We start from the raw sequence: 23,698 nt of genomic DNA, 5'->3' as shown, positions 1-23,698 counted from the left end.
AAATAAAAGAAAACTTTAACCAAATTAGTTTCCTAACCAATAGGCTATAGGCGTATGGGCTGAGGCTCTACGCCAGATATGCATGTCTATGAAAAGCTGCAGCCTATACTAGGGTGGCCACATGTATGCCCATAAAATGATACAAAGTAGCAGTGCTGGAATCAGATACATTGTAGCGATCTATTTCCTGCGTGGCAGTCTGCTAGGTCTGTGTGCAGGGTCTGTGGTCTGCTCGTGGGAGACCCGCCCCCTTATGTACTTTTAGTAGCCTAGTACGCATGCGCAGTATTATCTTGTCCTTCTTGGTGAAGTTACCAAAGAATGAAATTTCAGACACAGACACATGTTCGCTAGATAACTACAAAGTAGTCTACATTTGTACATTACCTATTCTTATTTCATGGAAGACACCGGTAAGTGAGAAATAACAACCCTCTGATATTCTGGGGTTGTCGTATACCCTTGTTACTAATGTTAAACAACGTTGAGCTGGAGACGAAAGTGTGGTGTGTAAAGCTAGCAAGGCTAGCTAATTAGCGTTAACCCAGACAGGCCTGGTAATCAAGCTGGCTAGCTCACCACCATAGTTACATGCGTGCATGATACTAGCACATTTCATTTTCCATTTGAAGGAAACTAACAGTATTCATTCATACGATATATTGTGATTTCCTGGCATGGCGTCGTGTCTGTTGTGCGAGTTCTGAGCTAACCGAAACGTTTGGCGCTCACTCGTGGTTCTATCGTTGCTAAGAAAGTTAGCAGATGACGTTCTTGTTAGCACTCTGGATGGTAAACTTGAAGTAGTCTCCCAAGCTGTACCCCATTGTTACCACACACTTAACTCAAATTCCACTAAATAACTTTAGTACAGTGCCAGGCCAGCTTTGTTGACGTTGGGCATATCGGTGTTAGTCGAACATGTCAAATCAACTTCAGGGCACAGAGTAGGTAAACAGACAGAAGCTCAAAAGGCATTCTAGCCCATATCAGTTTTGTTGTCACTTGAAAACTATTACATGGCTCCAACTTTCCTCGTCTCCTGAATTTCAAGTAATTGCCACTTGTTTTTTTTTTCTTATTTCGTGTTTAACTGGTTTAACAATTAATTTACAATCACAATACATTTATTCGGCCATAAGTAGCAAGATCGGCTGTCCAGTAGAGCTATGTTATCAGCCAGTGTACTTGGCATTGTAAATGTACAGTCGTGACAAGTCTGTACGTACTATGCTGTTGTATTTGCTTCTGACATAGTGCAACATGTGTTAAGTGTCGATGTTGTCTTCCCAGATGAAGTGTTATCCAAGTCCATGTTTATATTTTACATGTTTTAAATACATGTAATAATATTATGCAATGTGTGCTGTTGTCTCTCCATGTCCGAGGAGCCCATGCAATACTGTATGCAATACTGTGTGTGTCTGTATAATGCTGTGTGTGCTGTGCACCGTTTACGCCCTATGGGCCGATACTAAGGTGGTTCAGGAGTAAACCTCAGATGTCATGTGTGTTTATGTACCGTTGTAATTAATAATACTGTGTGTCTTGTGCACTTTTCTCTCCAAATGCAGAGCCCATGACTGAGATGGTGGACTCAAACGGGCCGGAGAATGGCGGGGGGGAACCGGACCTGGCCGACATCACGCCCCCCAAGAGCAAGAAGGGTGGCCGCAAGTCCAAACGTGGCCGCAAGAGGCAGCGGAGACTGGAGGAAGAGGAGGAGGAGGAGGAAGAGGCAGGGATGAGGGGCGACGCCGCCATGCAGGAGCCGGACTCCGACAATGACACTGCAGCTGCACTTGCGGCCGTAGCAGTAACCGTTGAGTCGCCGCCGATGGCAGCTCCAGCACCGCTGCCGCCGTCACCGCTACCTGCCGAACCAGAAGAGGAAACAGAGGAGCTGCCCGACCACACCACCACCTTCGCTGCCACCACCACTGGAAGCCCTGCCAACATGGAGCTGGAGGATGCTGTGAAGGAGGCGGAGCCTGGGGAGGAGGAGGACACACCTATGGTGCTGTCTGAGCCGGGAGAGGGAGAGGGGGAGAGAGAGACAGAGGGGTAAGGAGGCACATAATCGAATTTTAATCATGATGCAATTCGACTCACTCTCCTTACACGAATTGAATTAATTTATCTAATCGAATTGAAACAACTTATGAGGGAGAGAGGGCTAAGGCTGTGCTATTAAGTAAGGGGCAACGGCCAACGAGGTGATCCGATTGATGAAGTTAATGGCGAGGTGGAGGCTTAGATGCGGCATGTGTGCAGCACGGAGACATTGTTGCCTCCGCTAGGACTTCAACCTCAATCTCAGAGGCCGGTATTCCGCTTATCTCCCGTGTATGAATATATCTACCTTTCGTATGAATACATATCTTTAAAGTTGTAGGAATCTTGCCAACTGCACCATAATCTAGCGCTCAAGTTAGTCGCTTCTCTGTCGGAATTGTCTAACTTGGACGTGCATAGAATCATCCTTTGGAATGCCAACAGTGTGATTACTTAATTTTTGGTAGCTCATGCGCATGATTCATCCACACTGCCCTGCTGACTCCACAGGTTACACTGGCACATTGGAAGAGGGAAGGAAGTTGGTTCATGGTTTATAAACAAAAGCACTCAAGTATAACAATGTTATCTGATATGATTGTATAACCGAAGCACTTTTAAAAAAACTCTCAGTGACAGTGTGAGGGAAATACTAAATTAATGTTTGTTGCTAATTTAAAACCATTGTTTGAATCGTCATGCTTTTGAGTGTTCATCACACAAAATTCATATTGATTTTGTGTGTAATTGAGCAGCGCCAAAGCGGGGGATGCGAGTGGAGCGCCAGATGGAGTGGTCGAACCTGAGGCCGAGGCTAGGGTTGAGACGGAGGCTCCGTTCCCCTCGGAATACGACCGCCTCTACAAGGTGGTGGAGGAAAACGTGGAGGACTTTAACGCCTGGGTCTACCTACTGCAGTATGTGGAGCAGGAGGTGGGATCATAATAATAATAAAACAATAACATATGATCTGTGTATCTGAGAGTGTAGTAGAATATTAACAGTAAAATCCCATCTTTATTTCTCATAGTAATATTTGACCTTTCCCCCCTCCAGAATCACTTGGCGGCGGCTCAGAAGGCGTTCGATGCATTCTTCCAGCACTACCCGTATTGCTACGGCTACTGGAAGAAGTTTGCAGACATCGAGAAGAAGAACGGAAACGTGCACATAGCAGACGAGGTGAGCAGGACACTCAGCCCTCCCGTGCTGGAAACAGCCATGTGCACCTGCAAATATCAACTCCCGTCCTCCCTTGCTCACTTGCCTGCCTGTGGCCTCGTGATGACGTCAACGACGACAGAAGTTCAATTAAATATCTTGCAGAAGCGCATTCTAATGTAATTTTCTCATTGTCAATCGGGAGGGTGAGTGAAGAACAGTCTCCCAAAATTTGTTGTGTTTATCTAAAGCGATTTACAGTTGCTCAAGGGCACCTCAGCCGTGGATGGAGGTGTAGGGAGAGGTAAAGCTGGGATTGGAGTCCAACCTTCTGATCTTAAGACCACGTCTCTAGCCATTAGGCCATGGCTGCCCCTTGTTCTGGCAGTAATGGCCTACCACACTTGGCACGTGACTGCTGGGCCTACAGGTCCCCTCTCCATAGATGTATCCCTTCTGAATTTACACTTAAGCTGTCTCTCTGGAAACGGCGGAAGGTCTTTCAAGCTACGGAAAAAACGTCCACTAGCCTACAACTAAACTTTTTATTTTGACTGATGTCCATGTATGGCACCAAACACCATCAAATACTTGATTATACCTTTATTTCATTTTGTGGGGGAATGCAGTCTAGTTGTTTGTAAGTTGTTTCCAGTATGTTGCTCCAATAGTCAAGTACTTTATTTTCACACATTATGGTCTGTGTTGTCTCAGTGTTATTGATGCCGTTTGAGTTTTAGGCAACAAAACAGAATTAGATTATAAGGGCAATGTCTCCCGTCATCATGACAACAAATAACAATACAAGGGAAGCGGATGCTTCAACATGTTTGACTGCTAGCAAAAAAGAACCAAATGTTGCCTAGCTAGCTACCATGAACAAGAAGCCTGTGCAGTCCTCACATGTTGCTTTATACGAGTCAACAAGCAGCTTTGTGTGGTCTTCACATGTTTAGCCGTCTAAAGTGGACGTTCTCAGGCCATCAGCCTCAGGTCACCTAAAAGCTTTTGTTTGTAGTGGCTTGAACAGGTCACAGAAACATCACTCAGCATTGTCGAACGTATTGTGTGATGTGAGTTGAATAGGCACAACATGACCTGTATTGGTGCTGTGCCCTTTCTTTAATGTGCTCGTGGCCTAAGGACCTGTAGTGCATGCTGACTGGTGTGATCGCTGCATACAATGCAAATGGTGCGACTGTCAGCCATTTTGTTGGATGCAGTCCAAATCACACTGTATAATCAGCAGTCAAGTAGATGTATTATGTAAGGGTTAACGTTCGGCGAGAAGGTCGCTACCGTGGAATAGCAGCACGACAGAGAGAATCTTTAGACCCCAACGCGGAGCGGAGGGGTCTTGTTCTCTCTGAAGTGCTGCTATTCCACAAAGCGACCGACTCGCCGAAAGTTAACCCGCTTATTATATGGATATACTTAAATGATTCACACATGGCGGGGACATTTCTTTAGGCCTATTTAATGTTAAGATTGTTGCTGCGCAAAACAAAACAGTGCCGTTGTGGAACACCGCTAGGCAACAGCTAGGTAGCCAGGACAACAGGTGTTGTCTATCACAGCAGCTGATTAGAGTCTTGTTGAAAAGTCGCTTTAGCAGTGAAAAGTCTTGTTGCCATTGACAGCTGTCTGTTATAGACCAACCCATCCGTTATCGAAAAATAACAGACGTGCGAACGTTGGGGAGCCCCGTTGAAATGAATGGAGCATTCGACCGATGACGTCACACCATATAATAAGTGATGGTACAGTCGCCAAAGTGCGTTAACATTCTTGCACACAAAGAAAAAAATATGAAGCGTTATGACCCTTTGTCACTTAATACACACGCACACGCACATCACCACAAACCAAAGCCATTGTAATGCCTGTGTGCCTATGTATTGTGGGTTCTATAAATATCAGACAGGCACTTATGATCAGCCACAGTATGAACACACATTGCATCCACAGACCCTCTCAATACCCGGTTATATCCTGTGTGTGTTCAGCTGTAAAGGCGAGGACACGGACCTACACATACACACAGCATTATGATAAGTGTGTGTGTGTGTGTGTGTGTGTGTGTGTGTGTGTGTGTGTGTGTGTGTGTGTGTGTGTGTGTGTGTGTGTGTGTGTGTGTGTGTGTGTGTGTGTGTTCAGGTGTACAGGCGAGGTCTGCAGGCCATTCCCCTCAGTGTGGATCTGTGGCTTCACTACATCGCCTTCGTGAAGGACAACCAGGACACCAGTGACGGCGAAGCAGAGGGGCGCATCAGGGCGTAAGTAGCACCCGAGATTACACTACACTATATGGCATTACACTGTACTACATGATTGACCATATCAATCGACTTACGACTGTCGTCATACGCATTTCACCTGGGTCTCTCACCCGTCGAATTGTCGATTAATTGCAATAATTAAAAAAAAATGGATAAACATTTTAATAGACTAAAATTAATTGTTAATTGTTGACATCCCTAATAGCACTTTACATTTCACTAGACTATCCTGCATTACACTAGCCTGGGCGAATAGCCGACTGTTGACTCCGTCAATCAGTGTGGCAGAAGCCATGAGGGTAGCACTTTACAATAACCTTCCGCTATAAACAGTTAATAAACAGTTAGCAAACAGTTAGCAAACAGTTAACTATTAGTTAACTAAAGGTTTACTATACATTTATAGGTGTATACTAAACACTTACAAAGTTTTAAAATATATTTATTAGTCCTTCCGTAACACTTAATAGAACATAATTATAAGTTACTTAATATATTATTAAAAATACTTTTATGATTAATTAACTAACATATCAACAGTAACTTAAGCATAGCAAGTGACTTATAAACTGTTAACTAATTATTACTTAATATATTATAATTGTTAGTTGTAGTTTACAATTTATAGTTCAACATTAACTAAGTACTTATTATTTAATCATTAATACATTGTAATTAAATAATTTTTAAGTGTTAATATTAACTAAACTATTGTTAATTACTTATAAATCATTTAATAATTATTATGTATAGTATTTATTAATGTATTACTAATGTTTAAAATTCAGTATGGGGAACCTTATGGTGAAGTTGGTTGAGCTTTATTAATGTATAACTAATGTTTAAAATTCTGCATTGAGAACCTTATTGTGAAGTTGGTTGAGCTTTACTAATGTTTTACTAATGTTTAAAATCCAGTATGGGGAACCTTATGGTGAAGTTGGTTGAGTTTTATTAATGTATAACTAATGTTTAAAATTCTGCATTGAGAACCTTATTGTGAAGTTGGTTGAGCTTTACTAATGTTTTACTAATGTTTAAAATTCAGTATGGGGAACCTTATGGTGAAGTTGGTTGAGCTTAATTAATATATAACTAATGTTTAAAATTCAGTATGGGGAACCTTATGGTGAAGTTGGTTGAGCTTAATTAATATATAACTAATATTTAACATTCAGAATGGGGAACCTTATGGTGAAGTTGGTTGAGATTAGTTAATATGTAACATTAAAGTGATACTGTCCCATTTTTGGACACAAACTCATATTTACACCTCCCCTTGAGTCAAGTTATTGAGTTTTACCTTTCCCTTATTTTTTGTTTTATCTGCACTTCTTGTCGTTCTCTGAGTACGGCAGTGCAAATTTTATCTCCAAGCTAGCAGTTAACATTGAGTTCTGAGACCAGCTAGCCGCCAGCTGGTCTCATAGGACTCAATGTTAACTGCTAGCATGGAGGTAAAATTTGCACTGCCATACTAGAACGGTTGAACATACAGGAGGAGAAAGGTAAAACTCAATAATTTAACTCAAGGGGATGTGTAATATGAGCCTATTTCCAGAAATTGGACAGTATCACTAGAAATGATCACAGTACAAATGATTTTCACTTGGTCTCAAGAAATACATTTTCACACTGTTAGAAAGTGAGAAAAGAATTATCAATGATGTTAAACTGTTGTTACCCACTACTGAGTATGGTACACGTCAACGGTAGGCCAGAATCAATGGGCTACAGAATGTGACACTAGCCTTTGGGTAGAGTGAAAAAGATACCAATTAAAAGACAACATACAATATGTTTCTACAACATTTTCACCATTTATATTAAAGCATGTCAAATAAAAAACCCCAGCACGCTACAAAAAAGAGAACTTGCCAGGGTCACAACATACATTTCCCAGATCAAAATCCCTTACAATACAAAAATAATTTCTAACATACAAATGTAGCCTTAACACAAAACATTAAGTTTCTGTCCTTTTATGTCCTTATTAGATCCGCAGAGGCGAGCGCAAGCCGACAAGAGCAGTAATTCAAGAGAGTTGGCCGCTTCACTCCAAAAATGTCCTTTGGAGGACAAAAGTGACGTCCCGTGAATTGAAACAGTCCAAAGCAAAATGAACGGGGAAAACCATAATGTTCGTGTCAAATGTCCATCTTGCATAAATAATAACAATAATTATTATTTATTTATCATTATAAATAATCATGTATCCATAGAAAATATTGTATGCAACCCTAATGAAGAATGACATTCTTAAATTCAAACATAGGATATAGGGAAAAATAATAAAATGGGCATTAACAAAATGAAATAAAAACATCACAAGTAAGAGATTGAAAAGTTTAAATATTTACAATTACCCCCCCCCCAAAAAAAAAAAGGTTTGAACATTTAAAAAAAAAAAAATTGAATTGTCCTTCAAAAATTGGAAACAGTCCGTTAAATCCTCAAAAGAGACGATGTAGAGAGTTCCTTTAAGTTGTTCAAAAAGAAAAATAGCTCCTTTCAAGCAGTTCAGTTCAAGGCGTTGAAGTCAGTCATAGTCAGTGATGTGACACGAGCAGGCCACAATCCTACCAAATATGCCATGTAGAACAGGATCACATTCGAATGAGTGGGTGGCTCGCCATCTAGTAGTCGACGAATCCTCAGCAGAATCCAGATCCAGCTCAAAAACTTCACCTATGTGAACATATGTCATCAGTAAAGTTTGGTGTATTTGATAGGGACAGACACATCATGTAGCCTAGGCTGTACAGCAGCATAACAGAAAAGCATCATAGCAGTTACAGCCGTAAGCTACACACCCAGGACAATGTTGAATTCCTATCAAATATCATCAGTTTAAACTTAAAGCTGTGCAACATTTAAAATCAATCTTCTCAAAAGAAAAGCTATGCAAACTGCAAACCTGCAAACACTTTGTTCCTACTGCATTGAATACCATTCAGTTAAATAACCATTATCAAGTAAACAGGGTGAATACTATGAAATAACAACATAGTGTACTGAAATTGAGGTAACCTTGCAATTATACATGGGCCCGTACAGTGTTCAACACAATGTTATGAGGAGGGGCAAGACACTGGCAGCCAAACATGTGAGATAATTTTTTGACCGACAGCGGTTTCCAACAATCAGAGGTGGAGTTGTGCACAGCTAGGTTCGCGCAGTCAGGTTATAAACAACATTTAGAACCCATGTATAGGCCTAGAGAATTACACCTTGCACGCAATGGGTGCGTGATCACAGCATGTGAAATACAGTCTGCTTACTCCGAACTCATTTCAACCAGCCAACATCAAACTTAAGTATTAACAAAACAAAATACAAATCGCAGGTTTCACCTGAAGTCTTTGGCAGTGATAGACAATATAAGACTTAGGTTACAACAGTATGGGGAAAAATAGACAAGTTGCCTTACCAAGACGATTGAAACAGAAGAAATACTCGATGGAATACTCCATGGAATCCATACTGAAAAAGAAACACAAAGGACAGGAGAGTCATAACATACACAGGGCAGCCGTGGCCTAGTGGTGAGGCAGCCGTGGCCTAGTGATAAGAGAGTTGGTCTTTCAATCTGGGGGTTGCAGGTTCGAATCCCTCTGACCGCTCCCTACATCTCCATGGCTGAAGTGCCCTTGAAAAGGCACCTAAACCCACATTACTCCAGGGACTGTAAACAATACCCTGACACATGTCGCTTTGAATAAAATGAAAGTGTCAGCTAAGTGAAATGTAATGCAATGTAATGACATCACAGTTTGAAATCATTGGCTCATGACTCAGGAGGACATGATCAATACAAACAAATATATCTCCAGCACATGCATTAAGTCTTTTGTCTAAAGTAAAATGTATTCCATGGCAAACAATTATCAGGTTTTTTTGTATTTTTTTGTAAAGAGGCTTGGTTAACACATGCCAGTTGAATTATGACTGAACAAACTAACCACGGTCTGCGAATGATGATTCTCCTCTTTGGCTTCTCTGAAGTCCAGGCGAACAAAGTCGGCACAGCATCCTTTATTAGCTTTGTCATACCACGGGTGACCTTAACAAACCTCGGTCTCAGCGTTGATCTGTAATCATAAATACCAGCATGTATTTTAGTTCGTTAGCAAAACAATTTAATTTTGGCACAAGTATGCTACTGGTTCTGGTAACACATCTGGTAAGCCATCGGATCGCTTAACACAACATTGAAAGCATCATTTTGAAATGGCGATCTGGAAATAAATGTAGCGGTGTGTAATTACACATTCATATATTTTTTATTAGGCTTCATTAGGCTACATGAGCCATGACAAGTTTGGCGAGCTAGATTATTTGTGCTAGCTAATGCGTATGATTGGACATAATTATGCATCTTACCTTGAAATATGGACCAGGATCCCTCTTGATGTAATTTATTCATTCATGCCGAAGTGCCTGCTCTTTGGTGAAACGGTGGAAAGTCTGTCCACGGTAGGATTTATTTCTCTTTGAGGACGTAGGACTACTTTGGGCACACAGCAGTGAGGCGCCAAACAGCTGGGTGTGCAGCCGGGTGTACCCCTGAAGTGTACCCCTCAACGTCTTTAGAAAGTTCCGGGTGAATAAGGCGAATTGAAACAAAACAAATACTCGATGAAAGGAAGCCTCTAGTCTTCAAAACTTACACCATTCACAGAGCTGGACGCTCCGTACTCCAAAAGGAAACTTAAACTTCATAAAAAACTAAGTATTTTCTTTTGATTGTTTCTAGCTCCAAAGAAAACTCGACTGGCTCGGCAGACGACAGACTGAAGTGAACGGCTCAAAGGGAAGCCACAGCCGGTTTCAAAATAAAAGTTCCAAATCGTAATTGTCACAGTAAAGGTTCTGCTATTTCAAATTCATTTAAGTCATGTTTTTAACAATAACAACCCATCATTAATTCATTGTTTCACCAGAATTAGCTCTATTTATTATCCCATTTTACTGTGTATGCTTTTTATAAACTATTTATTTTACATTTTCAATAGGCATTTGTCGACTGGGTTGCAGATGAAATAGACTATTAAACAACTAGAACAGCATAAATAAACAGAGGAAAGATATCAACCTAATCAGCTGATTTATTTTATTTATTTCAAGGACTTGAAAATAGAAGACAGTTCAGTGCAATAGAAACTTTAACTTAAAGGTGCAATTATATTTACCAATATAAAACGTAAGATTGTTTATGATTGAAAACTCAAAATTGGGAAGGTCCACTTTTTTGTGTATTAATGTAATAAACATTAAAACCACTGCTAAAACAAAATATTTGACCACCAGCCTTGAACCACAAGAGTACAACAGTAGGTGCCATCCCATTGCCAACTAGGCCCTCATAGGCCTATTTACACAAGAGGAGAAGAGAAAATAGAGAGGGAAAGAAGAGAATGATAATAGAATGGAGGAAGAAAGGAGGAGTGAATGGCAGAGAGGAGTTGTTCTCTTTCTCTTGCGCACACAGTCTTCTCTTATCTTCTCTCTGTCCACCCTCTTTCTGTCTCTGTCTCTCTCTCAACTAATAATTATAATATATTAAGTAATAATTAGTTTAACAGTTTATAAGTCACTTGTTATGCTTAAGTTACTGTTGATATGTTAATTAATTAATCATAAAAGTATTTTTAATAATATATTAAGTAACTTATTATTATGTTCTATTAAGTGTTACGGAAGGACTAATACATATATTTTAAATGATTTATAAGTAATTAACAATAGTTTAGTTAATATTAACACTTAAAAATTATTTCATTACAATGTATTAATGATTAAATAATAAGTACTTAGTTAATAGTGAACTATAAATTGTAAACTACCACTAATAATTATAATATATTAAGTAATAATTAGTTAACAGTTTATAAGTCACTTGTTATGCTTAAAGGGACACTGTGTGAGATTTTTAGTTGTTTATTTCCAGAATTCATGCTGCCCATTCACTAATGTTACCTTTTTCATGAATACTTACCACCACCATCAAATTCTAAGTATTCATTATGACTGGAAAAATTGCATTTTTCATACATGAAAAGGGGGATCTTCTCCATGGTCCGCCATTTTGAATTTCCAAAAATAGCCATTTTTAGCTGCAAAAATGACTGTAATTGGACCATACTAGAAAATATTTGTTTATTACTTAGTACACTTCCATGTAAAGATCAAATTTGGCAATAGGCAGCCCATTTTCAATGAGCAGCATAGTTGCAGTACCTTTTTTGACCATTTCCTGCACAGTGTCCCTTTAAGTTACTGTTGATATGTTAATTAATTAATCATAAAAGTATTTTTAATAATATATTAAGTAACTTATTATTATGTTTTATTAAGTGTTATGGAAGGACTAATAAATATATTTATAAAACTTTGTAAGTGTTTAGTATGCACCTATAAATGTATAGTAAACCTTTAGTTAACTAATAGTTAACTGTTTGCTAACTGTTTGCTAACTGTTTATTAACTGTTTATAGCGGAAGGTTATTGTAAAGTGCTACCGCAATGAGGAATCCGTGGACGATGGGAGATGGTCTGATCTTACTCAATCATTTAAATTAATTGAAGTTCCAAACTCAAATTAAAACCCATATTGTGCTTTATTAGCATGCCTGTTACATTATAGTGTCGCAAAAGTATACAAATAACAAAACGAAAGTGTGAATATAGTTACCTTAACCAATCAGTAACGGAGCTTGCGGGTGAGTTCTACGTCACCACTCTCAACTGTTTGCTGATTGGCGAAACACTGAGAGAACCGAGCTCGAGGCTTTTGCCAGACGATGTGCAGAGCCAAAATCTTTGGGTGGGGTACATGGATGGCGTCGCCAGGCTAGCATTACACTACACTACCGTATTTTTTTTTTGGACTATATGTCGCTCCGGAGTTTAAGTCGCAACGGCCCAAAAATGCATTTTGAAGATGAAAAAAACATATATACGTCGCACCGGACTAATCGTCGCACATTTTTGAAAGGTTCTTCTATCCATGGAATCTATGTTGTGATAACTGGCGCATGGTAAGCTGCTGCTCAAAGACGGCATTGTTTTAAACCAGCATCTGAAGCAGTGGCAACGCATTCAGAGGTGGTGGTAGCCTAATGCACCAACTAAGATGGTTTGCCAACCGCCATAAAACCACAAAAAGAAAAAGAGGAAGAAACAGTGATAACGCGCCATGTTGCCTTGTAGTCAGAACAACATTCAATTTTCGGCTTTATTTTGCGTTTGGACCGTGGGAGGGTTCGAGGCAACTTGTTCCGTCTCCAGAGCACGCCTTTCTTTACCCCCTTTTCTGAGACTTCAGCCCATGACGGTATCAAAGGTGAGGGGGATTTCATCCATGTTGTGTAGCCTATGGTAGTGTCACGTTGTGCTCGTTTGTCAGAAACTCGCGGAAATGACCGATTTTCACCTGGAAGTCGGCTGACTGTCTTTAATAACACAGACGCTCGTTCTCGGATAGAGAGGAGATTGCGTTGCATAGCGCAAATAAATCCACGAGAGGGGATTGCATTGCATAACGCGATACATCCACGAGCTCCCTGACTTCCGCAAAAGTCCTATTCATTTCTTTGGCAATGTCATGGAGCCCGTAACAAGACCGTTGACTCGCAGCGCGCGCGTTGTTCGAGAACACATTTGTCCTGTATTCATCAGCACATTTTCCTCCGCTTTTCTCCAGTCCCCAAACAGTTTTCCATTGCATCCAAACTTTCGTTCAGCTGCCCTATTGCCATTTTCGGCTGCATATTTAATTACTTTCAGCTTGAACTCAGCAGTAGGCTATATTAACTTCTTTTGGGTGGTAGGCTATATTTCTATTCAGTCGTCATTGTAAATGCTATTTTTTGTTGTGGTAGCCTAAGTTGTAACATTTTTTCTATCAGTGGTATTAAGCAACACAACATAGGCCTAGTTGCGCACATAGTGCTCTCCCGTGGAGAAAAAAAACATATATATGTCGCACCAGAGTATATGTCGCATGTCCAGCCAAACCATGAAAAAAAGTGCGACTTGTAGTCCGGAAAATACGGTACTCTTTATTTAGGGGAGGCAGAGACACATTAGGAGTGTGTCGTTTTTGAGATGACAATGTGTGTGTCTGTGTCTACGTCTGTGTCTACAGCACCTATGAGCATGCAGCACTGGCGGCAGGTACGGATTTCCGCTCGGACCGGCTTTGGGAGGCCTACGTTGCCTGGGAGACGGAACAAAACAAACCAGCCAACGTCACAGCCATCTACGACAGAGTACTGGGCATCCCCACCCAGCTCTACTCACAACACTTCCAGAGGTGTGTGTGTGTGTGTGTGTGTGTGTGTGTGTGTGTGTTTGTGTTTGTGTTTGTGTTTGTGTGTGTGTGTGTGTGTGTTTGTGTTTGTGTTTGTGTTTGTGTGTGTGTGTGTGTGTGTGTGTGTGTGTGTGTGTGTGTGTGTGTGTGTGTGTGTGTGTGTGTGTGTGTGTGTGTGTGTGTGTGTGTGTGTGTGTGTTCGTCTATATTCGTCTATATCCACATACTTGGTATCTTCACTGAAATTTAGTCAGCACTTCTAGATGTAGCAACTGCTGATGCAGATTTTGAGTGTGTGTGTGTGTGTCTGCCTCCTCTATGCAGACTTGGCAAATTAACCAGAGAATGTTTTGTTGCAAAGCTCCATTTAGTCACTTGCAAATCCAGTCAACTTATTTGAAGTTAAATAACCCAAAATATGTTTTTCACAACTTGGTGGTTCTGATTGAAGTCATATGTAGTTATAATGATATGATAATATAATCACCGGTTAAGCTCATTTTACACCTCCCCTGGAGTTAAATAATTGAGCTTTACCTCGCTCTTGTTCCTCTAGTAGTTGTCTTTGATGCGTGACGTTAATCTCAGTTCCAAACTAGCAATTATCATTAGGTATGTATAAGGGGTGGGCATAGCAGCACAAACATCAGCGAGAGTAGGCTATTGGCAGTTTCAGTTTGACAATCTTCAAAATGCATATCACACGGAATGTTTTGCAATTATGGCACAGGCAAGATTTCTGGAAGTTGTTTGTGTTCCATGCAATGCGTGAGGAAATGTAGGCTATGTCAGGCTGTAGCCTACTCGCACACAATAACGTCTCGCTATGCTCCACCTCAAACAATAACGTCTCTCTAGTCTACCACTTATGAAAAAGCACTCAAAACAACACCTACCACGGCAGAGAGATGAATGTTTTCAGCATGCAAACACTGTTCATATTTATTAGGTCTGCTGAAGCAGCAGGTTGTGAGGAGAAGCGACTGGAGCGCAGTCTGAAAGCGTCTGCCAATCAAACGCTAGTGACGTGCATACCCTAAGTCCAAACCCATATTTTGAGAATAGATTAACGTGCGATATTTTCTTTATCGCGCGATAAGAGTCTCACATAATCGCAGCACGTTAACGCCGATGATGGCCCACCACTAGTATGTATACATGGGCACTTCTGATCTGATAAGAATAGGGATATTTTTTTAATCGGATCAGGATTCCCCTTGTATATGGCCCGATCGGACTAGATTTCTTTGATCGGATCAGAATTCTAATCGGACTAGAAGAGGTGGTGTAGTCCGATCAGATGGTCCACGTATACACTCCATTCCACTTAGTTGTTTGTGACGCAATCGTGTCATATATTTTAACAAATGAAGCTCTGGTTATCCTAACATTTTCACGCCACATTGTTCGCTGAATTCCTGCAGAACAACTTTACCCACCAATCCTGGATCCGCCTCATTCACATACTTCTTTCTTGTTTGTGAGGTGTTTTAAGTGAACTGGTGACAACAGCACGTCGGAGTGCCGCTGTTACGTACCTGCCCATAAGCGCAAGATTAAGTACAGCGGCGTTGCTTCCCGGTGCACTTTCATATAAATAAAGCATGCGAATCTTTCATATTTATCGCAGTTTCAACCATATAACCCGGCCTGTTACTAACCACGGTCCCTGGTAACCGCGCGTGACCGGTATTCGAACGTTCGAGGTCAATGTAATGTATACACTTCATTCCGATCAGACTAATCGGATCAGATCTATTCCGATCGGCGAAAAAAGCGCCATATATACACAGCTATTGAGTCTCATGGGTCCAGCTAGCCGCTAGCTGGTCCTATGAGATTCAATGACTACCAGCTTGGAGGTAGAATTTGCGTGGCTAGACTCAGAGGACGGCTGGAAGAACTTCAAAAAGTTTAAATTCAATTATTTAACTCCAGGGGAGGTGTAAAATGAGCTTATTTCCAGAATTGGTACAGTAGACTTTAACTTTGTAGTGTTGAAATTATAGTAATATAATTTATATTACTATTGCTTTTATCGTCATGACTGGAATGTTATAATTTTGTAATTTAATTATCATGATATGATGATGATGATGATGATGATGATGATAATAGAGCCCCGGCACTGTAATTGGTCAGGTTTAAGGAGCATGTGCAGAGCAGCAACCCCAAGCACTTCCTGTCGGAGACGGAGTTTGTGGCTCTGAGGAAGGAGCTGGCGGCAGGCAGCGTAACCGGGAGCGACGGGGAGGAGGCGGGATCACCGCCTGGCGAGGAGCTCCCTCCTGGCACCGAGGACCTGGCCGACCCTGCCAAGGTACACACACACACACACACAGGATGCTTCTCACACACACAAACTCGTTTGTGTGTGAGGTGACACTCCCGCACCAGTTCTCAACAAACATGGAGAGTTTTCTTGTGGTACGTGTGATGCTCCTCTGCTTCCCCGTGTGGAGGGAGGGAGCCATGCTAACCTGACGCGACATCTCTCTTCCCCCCTCCCCCCTCCTCCTCAGCAACCACAGCTTGGGCCGTCAGCCACTGCTACAGACGTGTGTGTGGTGTGGTGTGTGTGTGCGCGCGAGCGAGCGATCGCGTTGTCTCGTTCCGCACACACCCCCTCCCTCCCTCCCTCGCACCCTCCTCTCAGGACGGCAGCTTGTTGTTTGGTTACGGCCGTGCGTAGCCGTGGGTACCGCCTGGGGTAGCTGGACTCTTCAGTTCTCTCCAAAGATCCAACACCACACGTGATGACGATATTTGAGTAAAAACAAAAAGTTTCCGCTGTGTGTGATGGGGCAGTGTGTGTTATTCTGACGTTGTGTCATGTGTTTCTCTCCCGGCTGGTGTTGGTGTTGGTGTGCAGCGTGTGACAGAGATCGAGAACATGAGGCACAAGGTCATCGAGGCACGCCAGGAGATCTTCAACCACAACGAACACGAAGTTAGCAAACGCTGGGCCTTCGAAGAGGGGGTGAGTTTGCTTTTACATACAGTACGCTGAATATCAAGTCTTTGCATGAATTTGCGATTGTGTGCGCGTGTGCGTGTGTGCGCACATACATTGAGTATGGTGGCCGTGGCTTAATGGTTAGTGAGTTGATTTTGTCAAAGGTTGCTGGTGAAGAATCCTTTGCACCAAAATGGTGAAATCCCAGCATCATTTAAATATGTGGATGTCCAATCAATCAAGCTGCAGTCAATTGCCCTTAATTGTGTGTGTGCGCGTAAGCGTGTAGGCGCGTGTGTAACCTGTTTTCTATCCTCTCTGTGCAGATCAAGCGTCCGTATTTCCACGTGAAGCCTCTTGAGAAGTCCCAGCTGAGTAACTGGCGGGAGTACCTGGACTTTGAGCTGGAGAACGGCACTCCAGAGCGGGCCGTGGTGCTGTTCGAGAGGTGCCTCATCGCCTGCGCCCTCTACGAGGAGTTCTGGATCAAGGTACGCAACGGCAACTCCTCTCCTCGAGACCTCCCCCCACTCCCCAAAGCAGAGCTGGACATGCCGGGTTTACAAAGTGAAAATATGCCACATACTGTTTTTTCGAAAGATGGCTGGTAGCTCAAAAAAGTTGCAGTGTCTTCACAGACATGTTGGATGAAGGGGGTCAGTCCAATTCAACAAAAAAGGATTAATCCAGGCAACTCAAAATACTATTCAAAGAAAAAATTAAAAGACATGAAAAAGCTTTTATTAACTTTGAATCATGATGTTAAAACATGTTCTTTGTCAGGGCTTAGTCTTTACCATTACCCTAGTCCAAATATGCCACAAACTTGTTAGAGAACTACATGTTCGAATCCCTATATTGAGCAAGGCACCTAACTGCATTGCTCTACATTGCTTCTGTGCCTTGGGAGTGGCTTTGGATAAAACCATCAGCTAAATGCAATGTTGATGTAAAAAAAAATTAAAGCCAGCTGATCCTAATTATTATTTTGATAGCTGGTTAGTTGACCCAGACTGCTGTATTAAACAGTATGAGAGCTGTGTGGCCCAGTTAATTTGAGGGCTCATACTTTTTACTTTGTCAGTCCAGTTCCGCCTCTGCAACCCCATCCCCCAATCTTATAACCCTCAAAAACATTTCACTTCCAAAACAAAAAAAACAGAGAAACAAAAAAACTCCAGGCCGGCTAGGCATGGTTTGGTTTGGTTTGGTTTGTGTGTGTGTGTGTGTAACGATGATGATTTGACTGTATATGTTGCATTAGGTGCTGTGCTGGGCAGCGCGATTTGAGTCTGCATCAGGGCGATTTGCGGGGCGCGTTGCCCCCTCGCTTCCTTGCGTGCCCTCGCGTCCTCCTCCACTCCGCTCCGCTACAACCACTACCAGCCCCAGTACCTTTCAGACAGTTTTTACTGTGATAGTGCTGCCCACAGAAGGTGCTGACGGGTTCTAAACTGAAATTCTAAAAAAAAAACATCATCTTCTTCTTGTCAATGGAAATTCACACGTGCTGTGGCGTAGGGCATGGAAAGAAAAGGCTCATCTTTCTGTTGTGCTTTTTTTTTTTTGCTTTCCTCCCCTTTTTGTCTTTCTATACTGTTCCCTCTGGTCTCTCCTCTCGCTCCTTTCTCTCCCTCTGTCCTCTTTCTATCCCTCTGTCCTCTTTCTCTCTGTTTCGTCTCCTCTCTCTCTCTCTCTCTCTCTCTCTCTCTCTCTCTCTCTCTCTCGCTCTCTCTCTCGCTCTGCTCTGCTCTGCTCTCCTGTTGTCCTATGTCAGTATGCCAAGTACCTGGAGGGCTACAGTATTGAAGGGGTTCGTCACGTCTATAAGAAGGCCTGCACCATCCACCTGCCCAAGAAGCCCACTGTACATCTGCTCTGGGCCGCCTTCGAGGAACAGCAAGGTAAGCACCCGCACCACCAGCACTAGCCAATATTGTACGCACCACACCCATCACATATAGTACACACCAACAGCACCCAGCAAAAACTCCACCCGACTCCTATTACTGCTGCCAAAGAATCTCTTAGTAGAGTAAAATGCATCAATCCCATACTTTTCTGGGATGTATGTGATGTCAGGTGAACACTCCTTTAGGAGACCTCTTTTGGTCGAGAACAAATGTAGTTCCCTTAGCGCTGTAGATGGCGGTATCGCACATCTAGCCGCCACGAAAGCGCACACAGAAAGGATAAGGAGGGGGACAGCGCCCCCTTAGGAGACCGAACTTGAGCACACTCCTTTGCACTGGGTAGGCGGAGTTTGACTTATCTTACTGTATTAGATGATCCTTTGATGCTACTCCTCTGTGTTTTGTGTAAAGATCCCTTACTATATTGTCCTATTCTCTGTAGGCAACATAGACTCCACCTCACTCCTACCAATACTACTCCTGTGTCCTTAACAGACCGCATGGATAAGGCTCCTCTATTAATACTACTCTTCTGTGCTCCGTAGGCAGCATAGAGAAGCTGTACTCCTATTAATACCCCTGTGTTCTTCGCAGGCAGCATAGACGAGGCCCGGCGCGTCCTCAAGAGCCTGGAAGAGGCGGTGCCCGGCCTGGCCATGGTGCGGCTGCGGCGCGTCAGCCTGGAGCGTCGCCACGGCAACCTGGAGGAGGCGGAAGCCCTGCTGCGAGACGCCATGGTGACGGGATCGGCGCAGAGTGACGGCACCGAGATCAGCAAGGAAGTAGAGACGGACGCCGCCAGCCACGCCACCACCACCTCATTCTACGCCGTCAAGCTCGCCAGGCAGCTCATGAAGGTGCAGCGGAGCAAAGGAAAAGCCAAGAAGGTGCTTCTGGAAGCCATCGAGAAAGACCAGGTGAGGAGACCGCTCTGGGTATGCAATAGGTGGTAGTGGTGTGCATTGGCACTGCCCTCTCGATTCGATTAAGATTCGGGAGGTAACGTTTCGAATTGTTTCAGTCCGATTCTTCGATGCATTGCAATGCATTACATTTCTACTGAAAGCAAGGCACATTTTTCATCAGTCATGAGCCAATACACGCAGTCAGATACTGAACAGCATGTTATTGGGTGTTAATTGTGTATCATTTTGCAGTTTTCAAAGCTTTTAAGTGCTTCCATTTATGCCCACGGAAATAATGGACACTTAAACATATGCCACATCGACTATGGCCTTTGCCGTATGGAATGTTCCTGCCCCGCATTGCAATACATTGTCGAATCGATTATTGTTGACGCCACTACTAGGTGGACAGGTAGAGGATGGAGGTGTGGAGAAGAGCAAAGCCAAGAAGGTGCTCCTCAAAGCCATCGAGAAAGATGAGGTGTAGTGAGGAGACTGGTATGCAGGTTAGGGGGTTGGAAAGGACAGATGAGGAAGCGGGTGTGGATATGAGGGGAGGTAGGGGGTGGAGGTGCAGAGGAGCAAAGCCAATGGGTGCATTCTAATATGCGACCTCGCGTCCTCCACTTGTGCTTGTGGCCTCGTACCAGGTGGTAATATGTCATGATGACATCACTGACAGCAGCATTATATTTCAATATCTTGCAAAAGCTCAATTGTAAAGTCACTTTTTGATTTGCAAACTGGACGGTGAATGAAGAATAGTCCCCCAAAAATTGTTTTGGCTAGGCTGACCACGGGGAAACTTAATTGTTTTCTCCATGGAGGTGGGGCTAGAAGGCGGGGCGAGGCCACAAGCATATTGGAATGCATGCACTGTCAAGAAGAGGCTGCTGGAAGCCATGAAGAAGGACCAGGGGCCTCATTTATCATCAGTTCGTAGAATGTCTTCTAAATTGTGTCTTACGAGTGAAATTTAGAATGTTCGCAAGTACAGATGAATCGGGATTTATCAAACGTGCGTTAGCTACTCCTACGCACACGTCTGCATGATAAATCTCACACCTTCCAAATCACTGTGCACACGCGCATTCGGGGTAATTTGCATCCCGAAACGCCTCCAAGTAACCATACATGGTATTGAAATATATTCAAATACCATGTTAATTCGAAGGCGCCACCCTGTTTGGACACACATGAACACACGCGGACACGCACCAGTCGAAGCGCTGGCGGGAAGTGTGGAGATAGAAACATTTCCGCGGCAGAAGTGGAGGTGCTTTTGACAGGAGGAGGACGGTGTTTCAAAATAAGTAAAAGGAGACACACATGGACGAAAACTCTGTAAAATAGCACACTGTCATACTCCATTGTCATTCAAAGTAAACTGTACCTTGCACGGTACCTTGTTTGCAATTTCGTGTTTCTTCCACTGGCACGCATGGTCTGAGGTGTGCGTAGATTTAGGCACAGTTCTACGTTCAAGTATATGTTCATAAATCCCACACTTGCTCAGGAATGATCGCACGCACGCTTCACCCACAGATCTGTGCCTAAGAACGCTTGATAAATGAGGCCCCAGGAACCTCAGGTACAAAACCTGTCCACAAAAAAAGTAGCTTTTCACACTAATTTTCAGATTTACTTATACTGACTTAACATGAAAAAGTGCATGTGTACAGAATTTCGTGTGAAATCGGACCTACCACATGAATCAGCATGAAAACCTGTTTATGACTGATACATTTGAAATTTTAGGTGCAAATGCCTCTTTTTCAGATTTTCACTTGCGTGAAGATTCAGTAGGAAATCTACCAAGGTCTTTGTACATGAGGCCCCAGGTGAGGTGTGTTGTGGGTGTGGTGATGGGGAGAATGGTTAGGGCAGGTGAGGACTCTAGTGCTCAGGTAAGGAGGTGCACAGGAGCAACAAGGAGAAATGTCAAAACAAAACCCAAACTTAACTGATGAGTGTTGGAACTGTTTACCTCACTGCGGACGTCATGGGAGTAGTAGTGTTACTTACTTATAAACCTGCCTTCTCCCTTTCATAAACACATCTCTATAACACTGTGTGTACGGTATATGTTTGTGTCAGTAAGGTCCCACGGTCTGTCTGTCTGTCTGTCAAGCCCCAAGCTGTACCTCAGTAACACTGTGTGTGTGTGTGTCTCTCTCTCTCTCTCTCTCAGGCGAGCCCCAAGCTGTACCTGAACCTTTTGGAGCTGGAGTACAGCGGTGACGTGCAGCAGAATGAGGCGGACATCGTGGCGTGTTTCGACCGCGCGCTCCGCAGCTCCATGCCCCTGGAGGCCCGCTTGACCTTCGCACAGCGCAAGGTCGAGTTCCTCGAGGACTTCGGCAGCGACGTCAACGTGTACGTGCTTTTAAACTCCTGAACATGTTATCATTTGTGTTTTAAACTTAACTTCATGCGATAAATATAACTACATGTTTTTTCCTGTTCATGCGTTTTAACTGTGTTCAGCTGGATGTCGATGTACACACATACTTTAAAGTCCTAAAAAATAAAAAGCACCGTATTTTCTCACAGATTTTCTCAAATCAACACGCGACCTGTAGGCAGTCTCCATAGCTGCAGATAATTACATTGTAATGGAATGTAGACATTGCCTCTCATGCTGTCTGCAGACTTGCAGCTGCGTATTGTAATGTAATAAATAGAATGTTACTGTAATAGACATTGTCTCTCCTCTTGCTCTGTCTGCAGACTCGTAGCTGCGTATGAGGAGCACCAGAAGTTGCTGCGGGACAGTGACTCTACGAAGAGGAAAGCTGAGAACGGGTAGGTGCTCAAGGTCATGGTGTGTTTAGGTGCCCAAGGTCATGGTTAACTCCCAAATTTGTAGCATGCATTTATGCCACTCACTAACCTAGACATTGGGGTAATTGCAGAGTAGAATTACTCTGTGTTCAGTAAGTCAAGTAAAATACTAAAGCTCTGCGTGTTTCTGTCTTCCTCAGGTCCCAAGAGCCTGACACCAAGCGGCAGAAAATCGATGAGGCCTCGACCAATCAGGTGACGCCGGACATGCAGACGGGACAACAGGCCTACAACTACAACTGGTACCAGGTCAGTTACTATAGCAACACACCAGGCCACATGACTATCGGCCCGGTTCTCGGCTGAAAACTACCCCTACGACAATCAGTGGAACGTTAAGCCCCCAAGGACTGTGCAAGATTTCTTCGTCTCTATCAAACACTGTTTGGTATTTACAACTCGAAATACAACGTTGGCCATTGTCCCAGTGTTCACGATCAGAGATAAGATTGACGGATATGATTCTCTTAATGTGTGTGGCTGAACCCGATGTAAAAATCTGTTTTTGAAGTTGTATATTTTGAGCCCAGCTTTACACTCACCCAATTATAATGCACATTAGTTGTTAACAAAATACACAGATCATGACTTACTTTTGGGTTGCAGATCAACATCCTGTATTACTTAATAAAGTGTTTTTTTTCCTCTCCATCTCCTTGTCTCTCCTCCCCTCTCTCTCTCCCTCCATCTCTCTGCTTATCTCTTTCAGCAGCAATATGGCTACCAGAACACCTGGGGCCAGTATAACCAGTACGCCCAGTACAGCCAATACTACCCTCCTCCCCCCACATGATCTCCAGGACAACCTGGCGTGACGGAGTGACGGGAGGCTGTGGACAGAGACAGCGTCCCTTTTTAACCCTGCTGACGCCAGCGTGTTGCCCCTGATGACCACCAGACTGTACCTGGCGACCGCAATCGACGTCAGCATTTCACCCCTAACCCCCCCATGCGTGTTTGGCCGTGTGTGTGTGTGTGTTTGTATATTTGTGTATCTTCAAATTATTTTACTTTGCCTTCCCCTCACATGTGAAGCAACAGAGTGGATGAGATTCTTTTCTGTCTTTTATTTTTTTTGGAAATGGTTTAGCCTGGAGTGAACTCTGCCTTTTAAGAAATCTGGTTGTGTTTGAACAAAATGAAGGTTTGAAAAGCATACTGAACCCCTTGCTATTATTTTATTTCTTCAACATCCTTTTGAATGTGTTTTGGGGCAAAAAGATTTTTTTTTAATTTTTGAATTTCATAATAAAGTGATATCATTACTTTCA

General features: G+C 42.9%; 1 protein-coding gene across 1 annotated transcript; it reads left to right on the top strand.

Annotated features, from left to right (window-relative positions):
• Positions 1-294: 294 nt before the first annotated feature.
• prpf39 (PRP39 pre-mRNA processing factor 39 homolog (yeast)) lies at positions 295-23,698 on the top strand. The gene is made up of 15 exons (XM_063222937.1): positions 295-413; positions 1,575-2,064; positions 2,811-2,988; positions 3,112-3,237; positions 5,374-5,492; positions 13,645-13,812; positions 15,952-16,129; positions 16,682-16,789; positions 17,092-17,256; positions 18,543-18,669; positions 19,273-19,595; positions 21,775-21,959; positions 22,314-22,388; positions 22,568-22,676; positions 23,137-23,698. Exons 1-15 carry the CDS (start codon positions 401-403, stop codon positions 23,218-23,220), a joined length of 2,448 nt encoding a protein of 815 aa, XP_063079007.1. The 5' UTR covers positions 295-400; the 3' UTR covers positions 23,221-23,698.

This window comes from Engraulis encrasicolus, chromosome 18 (genome assembly GCF_034702125.1).
Source record: "Engraulis encrasicolus isolate BLACKSEA-1 chromosome 18, IST_EnEncr_1.0, whole genome shotgun sequence".
Taxonomy (NCBI): domain Eukaryota; kingdom Metazoa; phylum Chordata; class Actinopteri; order Clupeiformes; family Engraulidae; genus Engraulis; species Engraulis encrasicolus.
This window is presented reverse-complemented; position numbering and strand designations above follow the sequence as displayed.